This window comes from Passer domesticus, chromosome 13 (assembly GCF_036417665.1).
Source record: "Passer domesticus isolate bPasDom1 chromosome 13, bPasDom1.hap1, whole genome shotgun sequence".
Lineage (NCBI taxonomy): Eukaryota > Metazoa > Chordata > Aves > Passeriformes > Passeridae > Passer > Passer domesticus.
In genome coordinates, this window is record NC_087486.1 from 1,322,363 (window position 1) to 1,335,899 (window position 13,537).

At 50.0% G+C, this 13,537-nt stretch overlaps 1 protein-coding gene across 4 annotated transcripts in view; it reads right to left on the minus strand.

Moving 5' to 3' along the window:
• Window positions 1-13,537, minus strand: part of HTR4 (5-hydroxytryptamine receptor 4) — a 67,474-nt gene that overhangs the window by 20,774 nt on the left and 33,163 nt on the right. For all 4 annotated transcript variants that reach the window (XR_010347289.1, XR_010347290.1, XM_064388059.1 and 1 more), the window contains exons 5-6: window positions 8,565-8,718; window positions 6,917-7,758 (exon numbers count right to left, since the gene is read on the minus strand). Coding sequence is in view for 2 of the 4 variants with exons in the window: in XM_064388059.1 (XP_064244129.1) it covers window positions 6,917-7,758; window positions 8,565-8,718 (996 nt within the window). In the remaining 2 variants the exon portion in view is untranslated. The remainder of the gene's footprint in view (window positions 1-6,916; window positions 7,759-8,564; window positions 8,719-13,537) is intronic.

Here is a 13,537-nt window from a genome sequence, read left to right on the forward strand (position 1 = left end):
TCTGGTGCTGTAAAAGCCTGTCACAAAAGCAGCACAAGGCATGAATCTCCCTGAATGCATTAATGTGCCTTTAATATATCAGGGGAAACTGGGACTGCTCCTGTGCACTGACAGATCAATCTGTGATGAAGTTACTCATAGATAACATTAATGTGAGACATGAGCAGTTTCTTGATTTTTTCTTGAGTTTGCCTGTTTGGCTCTGCTCCGTTTCACGCAGCTTTGCAAAGGGATAAATCTATATTTTTTCCTTCAATTCTTAAATAAATCTCCACAATAAATTGCTCAGCATTGCACTTAAACTGTTGTTTATGTGTTTTTCCAGAAGTGGCTTCACTTCAGGGAAAGTGGAAAAAACACTGCCAGGACTCAGAGCTTGGAAAACACGGAGGTTAAAGGAATTGTTAGACTTCATTTTGAGAGAAAAGGATTTCAGAGCAGGAAAAGGCTCCTGCGTGGATGTTACATCATTGGGCTGTGACATCAGATCAGGGCAAAGTACAAAAACAAAGGAAGGGGCTGCCCAGGGAGGTTGGGAGTGCCCATCCCTGGAGGTGCCCAAGGAATTCCTGAGGTGGCACTCAGTGCTCTGGGCTGGGGACACGCTGGGGATGGGGCACAGCTGGGACTCCATCCTGGAGGGCTTTTCCAGCCTCAGGGATTCCATGATAACACAAACACTTCAGAGATAAAGCAAAAAGCTCTTTAGTGCCGCATGCTCTGCCGTTCCGAAGTGCTTTGATGGCTCAGTGGAGTGACACAAATTAACAGCCTCATTAACAACCCTTCTGCCAGATCTGCAGGAACAGCTCTGAAGGGCTGTCAGTGACAGTGGCAGACACAATCCACACTCAGGGACGTGATTGACTTTGAAACCAGTGCCAGGGAAGGCTGAGTGAAGCAAGATGGGAATTCTGAGGGAAACAGCAGCACAGGGAGGGAGGAATTCCAGATGAACCGTGCGATGCTCCTGATCCCAGCCCAGAGCAAGGAAAGGTCACACAGCCAAGCCTATCCCAAGCACTGCTGTGCAAAACTCATTCCAGACCTCTGGAATGTGGTTGTGCCTTCCAAACCAATTTAAGGGCAGCCAGCAGAAGGCCTGGCTGGGAGCCCCTGGGGAGCCCCCAAAGTGCCTCCGAAATCTGGTTACCTGCATTTCAAAATGCTCTTTCCTGGCTGCCTGGAGGGGCTGTGACAGCCCCAGAACAGACAGATGGATGCAGAAGCGAGGACTGGAAATCATCAGCTCGTGCAGGAGCAGCCTCAATCAGCTGGATTGAACTGGGGTGGAATATTGGCAGGCCAGGATGCCATTCCCACACTCCCACAGCAAAAGTGCAGCTTCACTGGTGGCAAACCCAAAGCAAGGCTGGCTCTGGATCACTTCCCAGGCCAGGTCACCCTTCAGGATGCACCGAGCAGCAGATGGTGGCAAGGATCGCCTCTGCTATGCCAAATAAATCAAACCAAACCCTCAAATGCCAATTTCCTGGTTTGCAATGGAAAGTTGAAGGTGGAAAGATGCTCAGAGCTGCCCAAGGGCTGGGCTCACAGCTGGGCTCACCCCACAGGCAATGGAAAGGATCTCAAAAATGACAAATTGTTTAAAAAACCCCATAGCACAACAGACATGCTGAAAGTCCTCAACATCTTCCTGGAAATGCCAAATTTCTGGCCAAAATGTCTTGGGAATAACAAGGTTTTCTCTCCCATAGGCATTCCAAAAGCCTTAAAAGCAATTTTAACACAGCAACAGGGAAGCTTTTCCACATTGTGACTTTTCAATGGGGTAGTGCCTTCAATGCTTAAATAAATTCTCCTCTAGCAATCAGAAAGGAAGAGAATTATTGAAAAGAACAACAAAGAAGTGAACCTAAAATTAAAATGCACTTACACAATTAGCTCCGAGTTGTAGATACTGCTGCCACGAGGAAGAACAGAGCATGACAATAATTGCTGAGGTTTCCATAGAATTTCTAACCCTAAGGCATGTGGAGCTCTTTGCACATGCTGATTTGCATTGTCTGAAAACACTTGGCTGATAAACCAAATTAATCTCTGGAGAGGAGAGAACCAGCCCAACACATTCAAAGGTTAGCTGAAACAGAAGGAGAGTAGGTGGAGAGCAAAGTTCTATCCATAATAGAGTCTATTCAGGCACCAAAATTAGTTTTAAATCCTGTTTTGGACCTCTGGAATGAGTGGAGAGCCTGGCAAAGGACTGGGAGTTGGATCCTATAGGTGCTGCATTAAGGGATGGCTGTTTTATCTAAATGCAGTTATTGAAGTTCACTCCATTATTTAAGTGGGAGGTGTCCACCAGGCCTGGGCTGTGCCAGCAGGAGCTGTCAGGCACTCCAGCTGCAGGATTTTGGGGCTGGGGGCTCAGTCTGTGCCAGCAGGAGATGTCAGGCACTGCAGCTGCAGGATTTTGGGGCTCTGTGCCAGCAGGAGATGTCAGGCACTGCAGCTGCAGGATTTTGGGGCTGGGGGCTCTGTCTGTGCCAGGAGGAGCTGTCAGGCACTGCAGCTGCAGGATTTTGGGGCTGGGGGCTCAGTCTGTGCCAGGAGGAGCTGTCAGGCACTGCAGCTGCAGGATTTTGGGGCTGGGGGCTCAGTCTGTGCCAGGAGGAGCTGTCAGGCACTCCAGCTGCAGGATTTTGGGGCTGGGGGCTCAGTCTGTGCCAGCAGGAGATGTCAGGCACTGCAGCTGCAGGGTTTTGGGGCTGGGGGCTCTGCTCTGGCCATGCATCCCCAGTTCCAGCTGCAAGGCAGACCCTGCCCCAGCTGGCACAGCTGCCCTCACTGCCCAAAGCACAAATCCCACAGTTAGAGGCAGACAAAGATGAGGGACATCTCAGTCATCTCAAAGCTGAGGGGCCCTGCAGAGCCTCAGCTTCCCCACCAGACACAAACTGATCCCAAGCCTTGCGTGGGGCCAAATAACAAAAAGGGCTTTGCTTCACTGTAATCTCTTTTTCCAACATCCAGGCATATTGAAAGAGATTATCTTTCAAAAATTGAAGGAAGCTGTGCTGTTGTAAAACTCTAATCCCCTCTCTCCTTTGTAGGAAATAAGATAAATATCTTGATTTCACTCAGCACAATTACAAGAAGCTTTTCTCTTATCAGAAGCTCTCTGCTCCCTCCAGGGGGGCGTTTTTGGAGCTGGGACAAGGCTCCAGCAGTCCCTGCTCTTTGGGGAGCAGGGTCTGGGGAAAGGAGGCTCCCCTCACACAGGGTGAACACCCACATTCCTGCACCTGGGGTTCCTCTGCTCCTGGAGCCTGCAGCAGATCCCAAATCTCCCCTGGCTCAGCCCAAATGTGTCTGAGGGACCCCAGATGGTCCCAGCTCCCTGTGCCCTGAGAGCCCCAGTCCCAGGGAATGGCACTGAAAGGCTGGCACTGATGCCAAGCTGGAAAACCACGCCAGGGAAGGTGGAACATAAGTTTGGTTGTAAATATTGGCAAAGCTTCATTAAGAAATTAAGAAAGCTCGTTCAAGAAATGACAAAACTATTTTTTTAGTTGTTACTGAGTCTAATCATCCCTCGTATTTTCAGAGAATTCCTTTCCAGGTTGGCAGCTAATGAAATTTAGCTGAAAATCAAATTACCTCTTGACTATTTAAGAACATTAGCATTTGCAGGCAGCAATCAGATCCCCTCAGCTTGGGCTTGGTCTGGAGCCACTTCTGCTGGCACGGGGAGCTGATCCCTGGCCTGCAACCTCTGCAGTGGAAAACACATCTTGAGCAACCTCTGGCTGCCCTGCCCTGGGCAAGACGAATGAAATATCACTGAAATCACCATTTTTAGATGCTCATCATTTGCTGTGCCTCTCGAGCTTTTGCTCAGGAATTTCCAAAATAAGAATTTAGTGGAATGTGCACCTTGGCAAGGGGGGGAAGTTCTTCCCTGATGGTGCCATGAATAAAGGAACTGCTGGAGAAGGGGCAACTCGGACCCCAAAGCTCTGGATGTGCCACCAGCACAAAAACTCCACAGTTGCCTCCAAAATATGTCCAAAAATGCCCAATGCAAGCCCAGGGTGAAACAGGGAGTCTGGGGACACAGAGGAGGGCAGGGCAAGCCCCAAACACCCACCTGGGGCCCATGAACTTGTCCTGAAGGAGACAGAACCTGTCAGAGCTCTCATTCATCTTGCAGGATCATGAAAACTCCCAGGCAGTCAGAAATTTTAACCCTTTCCCACCCCTGAGTGCATTGCTCTGCCTTGGGGAGCTCCGTGGTCTCTTGACCTGCCTGAGTGCCCAGGGAAGGATAAAGAACAGGAGATATTTTACCTGTCAGCCCAGATCCTGAGAGACCTGCTGGGTGCTCCAGGAGCAGCTCTGAGGGACAAGCTCTGCATTTCCTGAGCTGAGCCACAGCTGCAGCCCGTGAAATCCCACCCTCACAGGTGGGGTGGGGTCACTGCTGCACCCCCAGCACCACCTGTGCTGTGGGGGAGCCCTGCCTGAGAGCCACACATCACAAACCATTCAAAAAAGCATAAATCACTCAAAAAACATCACAAACCATTCAAAAAACAGCACAAGTCACTCAAAAAGCAGCACAAACCATTCAAAAAACAGCACAAACCACTCAAAAAACATCACAAACCATTCAAAAAACAGCACAAATCACTCAAAAAACATCACAAACCATTCAAAAAACAGCACAAGTCACTCAAAAAGCAGCACAAACCATTCAAAAAACAGCACAAACCACTCAAAAAAAGCAGCACAAACCATTCAAAATACAGCATAAATCACTCAAAAAGCAGCACAAACCATTCAAAAAACAGCACAAACCACTCAAAAAAAAGCAGCACAAACCATTCAAACACCCACACAAACCATTCTGTGGTTCCAGGATTCTGTGATCACTCATCCTTTTGCTCCACAGCAGCTCTGAGCACTTTCCTACCACCAGGGATTTATTTTTATTCCCCTGGATCCATGGAGCTGTTAAACCTCTAAAAAGTGGAGCCTGAGGTGCTGCACTCCTGTTCCAGAGGCAGCAGGGAGCCCTGGGGCTCACTGCAGTTCCAACCCCCTCAAAGTGCTTATTTCTGCTTTTTCCCGCTTTGTTTCTCTTGGATCATTCAAGAGAAAAATCAGGAAGTGTTTTCCTTTGGAGAAATCCTGTTGACATCTGGAGAAGCCCTCTCCGTGCTGGAAAACGAGTGGTAAATAAACCTCTCACTAGAGCTTTCTCTGAAGAGAGCAATGCAGTGCTCTGAGCACTTCTGAGAGGAAATGGGAACACAGCAGTGACCTCCCTGGCCCAGGTGTTCCAGAGTTCGTCTGCTCTGATCACTGCTCAAATACATTTCACCCAAAGTCATCTTCTTTGCTGTGGCAAAATTTCACGCCTTGTTTTATCCAGGAATTCCAGCAATGCTGACCTGGCTCCCCATCCACTTGTGCTGTACAAGAGTTCAATAATTCATGGAGGCAGGAGTTTGTTGGTTTGTGTTGAATAAATATCTACTCATGACAGAAGAAATGCAAACAATGTTTCAAGGGGAGCACAGCATTTTTCAGATGATTTAGGCTCTTTTCAGGCTGGTGTTGCACAGAGCCCTGAACACCCAGAAATCCCCAGCTATTTACAGTTCATTATTGTGCTAACTTTTGTCATTTGTTCAGCACAAGGCCTGTCCCTCTTGCCACTGCTCTCCCTGCCAGGGGACAAAAAGCAGCTGTAAAATCCCACTGGCACAACCTCCCCATTTGCAGAAACTTTTGGTCCCTTTCCTAAAGGAGATGCAGCAGGCAGCATCCACAGGGTCAAGCTGCTCCCTTCAGACCAAACGATGCCAAAATTCACGCACAACTTCTGCATTCTCCCAGCTCTTTCCTGGGCACACCTCTGCAGGAACTGCTCACACCTGCTCCCTACAAACCCAGGCTGTCTGAGCACCTCAGGATTGCTTTTGCCCCGTTCCTTTCTAATAAATTTCAGGGATAATTCTAATAAATAATTGCTGCGCCTTCCACCAAGACATTGCAAAATGAAAGCAACCCTGTACAAACTCCTCTTGCTGGTGGCTGCAGGCTCTGGGCAGCCTGGGCTGATGCCTTCAGTTTGAGCTTTGGTATTTCCCAGCTCTGCACTGCACTGGTGCAGAACTCTGCACTCCACACCAGTGCCAGCAGCTCTCCTCACAGCTCAGGCACACAGAACAATCCTTTGCCAGCCCAGAACCAAGGACACCGCTGCAGCTGCAGCCCAAAAAGTGCCAGCACCAGGGGATGGAGGAGAGCAGCCTGGGAGGGTGGGACTGCATCACCTGGGGCTGGAATGGGACACTGAACCCAGTGTGGGAATGGAGCAGAACTGATCCAAGAGTGAGAACTCGTGGCCAGGAGTCCCTGTGGGGTGGAGCCACGGCCGGGCTCCTGCACTGCCCGGGGTGTGTCCTGGGAAGGGCTTTCAATAAATCCCTGCTTTATTCCTTTAACACGGTAGCCTGGGTGGCCTTCTAGGCAGCCTCTGAAGGCATCAGGGCATGTTACCATGATATCTTATGAAAAATCCCCTCGCCAGGATTTCTTCTCCTGGGAAGATGAGAAGCCTCAGAAAAAAAGAAAAGCAATATTATCTGATTGCTTCTCGCTGAGTTTTGCTGCTTTGGAATGTGGCAGGTGCATCTTTGGTTGGTTCCATGTGAATTGTTTTTACTTAATGACCAATCCTGTGTCGGACTCTCTGGGCAGTCACAGGTTTTTATTACTCATTCTTGTCTAGCCTTCTGATGTAGCCTTTTCTCTATTTTTTTAGTAATATAATATAATATAATTAATATAATATAATATATCAGCCTTCTAAGAAACATGGAGTCAGAATCATCTCTTCCCCATCCTGGGACCCTCACAACAACGCCAACAAGGGCGGACTCACCTCAGCACGTGCGTGGAGCCGTTGATGGTGGTGGTGGAGCAGGGCACGGTCTGGCCCAGGATGGAAGGCCTTCGGTAGCGCTCGTCGCCGCAGCAGAGGATGATGAGGAAGGCACGTCTGAAAGCCTTGTTGAGGAAGGCGTAGAGGAAAGGGTTCAAGCCCGAGTTGATGTAGCCCAGCCACAGGAAGGCCGTCCACAGCTTGCCGGGCACCGTGTAGTTAATGAAGGGATCCACGATGTTGGTGACGAAGAAGGGGGCCCAGCAGAGGCAGAAGCAGCCCATGATGATGCACAGGGTCTTGGCAGCTTTGGTCTCGGTTTTCATGCGGTGGCTGCTGTGCTGGTCGGGGGCGTGCTGCCGTGGCTCCTGAGGGCCTGGCCGTGGATCCTGGGGGCCAGGCCGTGGCTCCTGGGGGTGCTGCCATGGCTCCTTAGGGCCAGGTTGTAGCTCCTGAGGGCCCTGCCGTGGTTCCTGAGGGCCCGGCCGTGGTTCCTGATGACCCTGCCGTGGTTCCTGGGAGCCATGCCGTGGTTCCTGATGACCCTGCCGTGGTTCCTGAGGGCCCTGCCGTGGTTCCTGGGAGCCATGCCGTGGTTCCTGAGGGCCTGGCCGCGGTTCCTGAGGGCCCTGGCGGGGCTCGGCCGGGTTCCCCGCGCGCTGCAGCAGGCGGATCTGCCGCGCGTGCGCCCGCGCCGTCACGTAGATGCGGTGGTAGGCCAGCACCATCAGCAGGAAGGGGATGTAGAAGGCCACCACGGAGCAGGTGATGGCGTAGGGCTTGTTCACCATGAAGATGCAGTAGGTGGAGTTGGAGGCCTTGTTGAATTGCCTTTGCTGGATCTGGGGTGTGGAGGGGAGGGTGAGGCAAGGAAGGAGGGAAGAAGTAGGGATCAGAGAACAGGGTTGGTTTGGGAGGTGTCAGCTACACGTTCATAACCTCAGTGCTGTCAATCAGTTTAGGAAGCTTTGTCTACAGCCTCAGGTCAAATGTCGTTCTTTCTTGACTGTCAGAGTCTATCAGCACAGAAAGTCTAAAATTCTCAGTGTCCAGGACTCCAACATGGAGGGACCTTAAAAATCCTCCTGTGTTACCCCCTGTCATGGGCAGGGACACCTTCCACTAGACCAGGCTGCTCCAAGCCCCATCCAGCCATCCTTGGACACATCCACAACCTCCATGGGCAGCCTGTGCCAGGGCCTCACCACCTCCAGGGAAGGATTTTTTCCTAATATCCCATCTAACCCTGCCCTCTGCAGCGTGCCACTCCCTTGTCCTGGCACTACAAGCTCTTGCTTTTCCTACCAAGAGAATAATCCTGCCTTTTATTTTAGTGAGAGCTGCAAAGGCTGAGGGGACCAAGGACTCCTGAGCTGTTCAGGGGCCACCTGGGCTTGGCCTCTTTTCCAAGGACTCCTCACTGAACTGGGAGTGAATGTGACTAAAATCCTCTCCCAGGCCACCCCTGTCCCTGTGTCAGTCCTTCCAGGACAGAGCCACCTCAACCCCCCTTGAAGACCCCTCCAGAAACTCAGCAGCCCCTCTGCACTGCCAACAAGAAATTTCTCATTCTTTTCCCCTTTCCCTGAAAATGGCTTTTCAGAGAACATCCAGCACACTGGATTGGTGTCCCTGCTTGGCTGCTCACCAGATCAATGATGCCAATGCTGTTCCAGCCCTGCATGATGGGGAGGAAGGAGATGAAGGTCGGGATCACCCAGCAGCCTCCCAGCATCAGCGTGATGCGCAGCGGGGTCATCTTGTTCCTGTACACCAGGGGCTGGCAGCAGATGGCATAGTACCTGCAGGGCAAAAACGGGGTCAGAAGGCAGATTCTTCATGCAGAAAAGCCAGTTCTTTATTCCATAACTCCTTTTTCTGTAGTGTTCACAGACTTTGTGTTCAACCCCAGTTGGCTGGCAGTTTTCCTGGCGCTCAGTTCATTGGTTAGAAGGTGTTTTTGTGTGTACCTGTTCAGATTTTTTCTATTCACTGGTGTTTATGTATTCTTTGTGGGCTCTAAAATTATCATTTATTTCTGAGAAGACCAGATCAGCAAATATCCAGTTGCAGACTTTCCCTGGTCCTGACCCAACAATCAGTCTCAGATTTCCAATAAAATATTTTTTGCTCTTTAGATTTTTGGATTCTGTAAAAAATTTTATAAGGGCAGCAGAACCATGAATTAGAAGAATTAAATTAGCAAGCACACATGTGTGTATTAAAGAGCTGCCCTTTGAGTTGTGCATTTATTTCATCAAGATTTGAGTGGGACCAAGAGCTTTGTCCTAAACAGGCACAAAAATATAAGAATTTCCATTTTTTCCTAAGGCTTTTTTTTTTTTAAAGTCATGTGGAGTCAACCAAATTGCTGTATTTTGATAAAATCAGATGATATATTCCACACAGAGGCTTGAAATAATATCAAAGTGTCAAAAGAAAACATTTCTTAAAAGTCTCTTTGAAACAAGATTCAAAATGTCACAGGGGAAAAACGCTGAAACAGGCATTCAACTCCTGCAATTTGATAATTCCTCTGTTCTCCTCTGGTTTCCTGCGTGCATGAAAAATCAGCCTGTTCCTCTGGAAAGCTGCACTTCCACAAAATGGGATTTGCCAGGAGCTGCTCTTTTAGAGCATTTCACATTTAGGTGAAATGTTCCTCTGGTGGAGCTCCAGCTCCCCTGGGGCTGATCCCTGTCCACGAAATGACCTTGGAATTCCAGCAGCAATTTTGGGGAGGTTTATTGGGACAGAGGGAGCTTCAGAGCTGCTCCTCTGACTCTCAACACAAAGGATCTGTATTAAAAAATAAATTTAAACTATTTCATTGTTTCTTATCTCAAAGTCACCCACTGGAAGTGCTGGACATCAAAGGCATCAAAGCCAAGGCACGAGAGACTCCATTTCTTTGCAGAAAGGGCAAAAGAAGAAATCCAATAAATGAGAGGATGAAACCAGCCAAGACAGCAGCTAGCCTTTGACAAGTTGGATAAGCAAACAGGAAGAGAAAGCCACTGTACACTGATAATTAAGTGCAGCAGGAAAACAATTCTTGCCAGCAGTTTGAGTGATCACATTTCTCTGCTCCTCTCCCTGCTGCAGCTGAAAGAATTACACTGAATTGTTCCTGCTATTAAAGGCCATTAGAGTAAAAATTATGCCTGTAAAAATGACACCTTAAGCTCTCATATTTCTTCCCTCCCAGTGATTCAGCGGCAATTTTCCTCCACTTTCATGTCAGAAGATTTTATTTTATTTCACTTTCGCTGCTACCAGAACTTCCCCCGTGCTCAGGCAGCCCAGCTGGGCTCCTCCTGTCACTGCTCTGGGTGACAAAGTGCCCTGAGCAGGGTGTGGGTGACAGCTGTGTGGCGGGCAGGGAGGCAGAGGAGCACAGCAGCCACTCCTCAGGGTTTCCATCCCAGCAATCAGACATCAGACAGCTGCGGGTGCCACCAGAAGGCCTGGAAGTCACAGCTGGGGCAGGAGCTGCAGGTTTGATGTATGTATTTAAGCAGCTATTTATTCACTGGGAGAAAAGTAATTATATCTGTGAGATTGTCAATAGTTTTAGTCAGAGGCTGGAATAAAGACAGGCTCTGTACTCCTGCTCCATCCCAAGGCAGAGCTGTTTTCCTGGGCTCCCAAGGAATTCTGTCACGTGCTGCTGTGGCAGCCTGATGGATGAACATAAAATGCAATACATACACATGATTAATGCCATGTCCAGGCCCAATTAAATATTAATTCTCTCTATTATCAGACAAGTTCCTCGCAAATGTTCACTTCCCTGTTCCCTACAGCAGAGCAGCTGGTGTGAAACCTCCTCTCCTCTGCAATGACATTCTCCACTGAAGGGGAAACACAGGAATCCCTTCCCAGAGCCGCAGCTCTTCCAACAAAGCAAAGGTTATTATAATGCTTCTCCTTCTCCTTATCAGACATTTGCCACAGGAATGAATCGAGTGCTAACATTTCACAGGTGGCTGAAAAGAAGAAATCCATCATTTCTCTGGCCTTATGGCTCTGCAGAAATCACAGAATCACAGGGAAGGTGTGGAATCCTCTGAACTACAGGAAGGGACTTGGGAAGGGACCTTAAAGATCATTTAATTCCACCCCTGCCATGGCAGGGACACCTTTCACTGTCCCAGGTGCTCCCAGCCCTGTCCAGCCTGGCCTTGGGCACTGCCAGGGATCCAGGGGCAGCCCCAGCTGCTCTGGGCACCCTGTGCCAGGGCCTGCCCACCCTCCCAGGGAGGAATTCCCTCCCAAATCCCATCTATCCCTGCCCTCTGGCAACGGGAAGCCATTCCCTTGTCCTGGCATTCTTTTTCCATCTTCCCCCAGGCACTGGGAGGTCCCAGCTGGGAACCAGTTCCACAGTTCTGCAGCTCCTGGATCTCCCTGCCAGCAGCACAATGGGCTGTGGGCCTTGGCAGGGAATTTTTGATTTATCCAAACACCTCTCAATCCCCTGGCTGTGCAAAACTGCCCTGGAGTGCTCAGCTCCTGCCTCAGCCCCGCTGAGGCTCTGACCACAGCACTGCTCCTTCCTGCCTCCTGGGCACGGCAGAAATGGAATTACTGAGCTGCAGGACACCATTCCCTGCCCCTGGAGAGAAATTCAAGCATCTCCTGGTTTGCAGTGCAGTTTGGAGCCGGGAGCCTGCAGGCACCACCCTGCAAGGAGCTCTTCAGCTCTCACAGACAGACAAATCCACCCCCAGCCTTATTAACAGCCTGCCTCTGGGGGTGGCCCACACTTCAAAGCATTTGGTGTCATGTGCATATGGAAAATGATGTACAGAGCATATGTTGGATCATCCTGGGGCCAGGATGAGCCACAGAACACTCACTGAGCACTCACACTGAGTAATATTTCACCCCCTTTAAATCATCGAGGAAAAAAGAAGGCAAAAGATAGAAAAAGTGGGGGGAAAAGAAGACAAAAGGATGGGAAAACTGGAAAAAGCATAAAAAGGATGGGAAAACTGGAAAAAAAAAGACAAAAAGATGGGAAAACTGGATAAAAGAAGGCAAAAGGATGGGAAAACTGTGGGTGCTGCTGGCTCTCTCCCAAAGTCAGGGTGCAAGTGTCAGTGGGAGGTCACTGTCCTTGTCCTTGTCCCTCAGGGAATCCAGACTGGGACAGAGCCTCCAGCTGAGCCCTGACCAAGTGATGAACCTAAGGAGCCACAATTTCAATTTATTTGCGCCTTTGGGAAATTAATCCAACACTGCTGTTGCTGATATTTCAGTGAAAACAGGTTCTGGCCTCTGTATAACCAGATTTTAACATTTTTTTGGAAAGAACAGCTCTTTCTATTTTCCTTTTTCCCACTGAGCAAATAAGCTTTGGGTCTCGTTGTGCCAAAGAAAACAAAGTTCTGCATCATTGGTCCAGAAAAAGAAAATGTCCTAAAATGATTATATCTAACAAAATTAAATTCTTATTAGAAAAACAACGGCCTGCTGGTGTTGAGATAATTACACTGAGAAAAATGCTAAAGAGAACAGTTAATTGGAGCTGGATAAATTTAGCAGGCAACACAAACAAATATATGTTGCCAAATGGAGAGAGAGGGGGCTCCTGATGGTGCCCGTGAGGCTGAGGGGTGTGGAGGGATATTGGCAGCAAGGGTGGCAAAATGAATGAAATATTTCTGGAGGGTTTGCAAAGGTGAGTAAAGGGCAGAGCGTGCCTCAGCCCGTGCCGTGGCCATCTGCTCTGGGATTTTCCTCAGTGCTGTCAGAGCTGCGTTCTGCTGTGCCTGGGCTGGGGTCCTGCCTGGCAGAGACAGCCCCACAGCTGTGTCACCTCTCAGAGCCGTGGGGACAGCCCAGCTGTCCCTGCCTGAGCTGTCCACCTGGAATTTGGGGCATTTAATCAGGCTGTAGCCGTTAATTACTGCCAGCTAGGCAAAGTTTAATCACTCTCCCCACTAACACCTCCCCGTGGCTCTGGGCAGCCGGGGATGTCCCACTGCAGGGCACAGCAGCTCCCTCCAGCCTGGGCAAACACCCTGTGCTCCCAGCCACAGCCTGGGCATCCTCTGGGCACCAGGCAGTGCCCCGTGCCCGTCTGTGATCCACGGGAAGGGGCCGAGCAGGAATGCTGGGCTGGAGCACCGGGAGCAGGGCAGTGCCCACCCGCATCCCCCACGCTCTGTGCCCTGGCACAGGGACAGGGCTGCTGTCACAGGATGTCACCACAGGGCTCGGGAGGCTTTACAGCATCACCTCTCCCACGGGGCTCAGCTAATTTGCTGGCCATTAACGTTAATTAATGTTTGCAAACAGCACGAGGAGCAGCTGTCACTCTCCGGGTGCATCTGCCGTGCTTTAGCCCGGGCTTAGCAGGGATTTTGGGCTGTGCCCGAGTGCAGGATCACTTTGGGATCAAAGGACATGCTCAGGGCTGCTTTGTGGTGTGCAGGTGTCTGAAACACTCCAGCAAACAGAGCAGCCACAGGGACACAGCCCTGGGGGAGCTGGGACAGCCAGGACGGGGCAGGGGCAGGGAGAGGATGCTCCAGCTGCACAAAGAGGTGCCAGATGTGCATCCAAACCCAAACCCGCAGACATCTGGGACCTGTTTGCTTCTCTGTTGTTTTC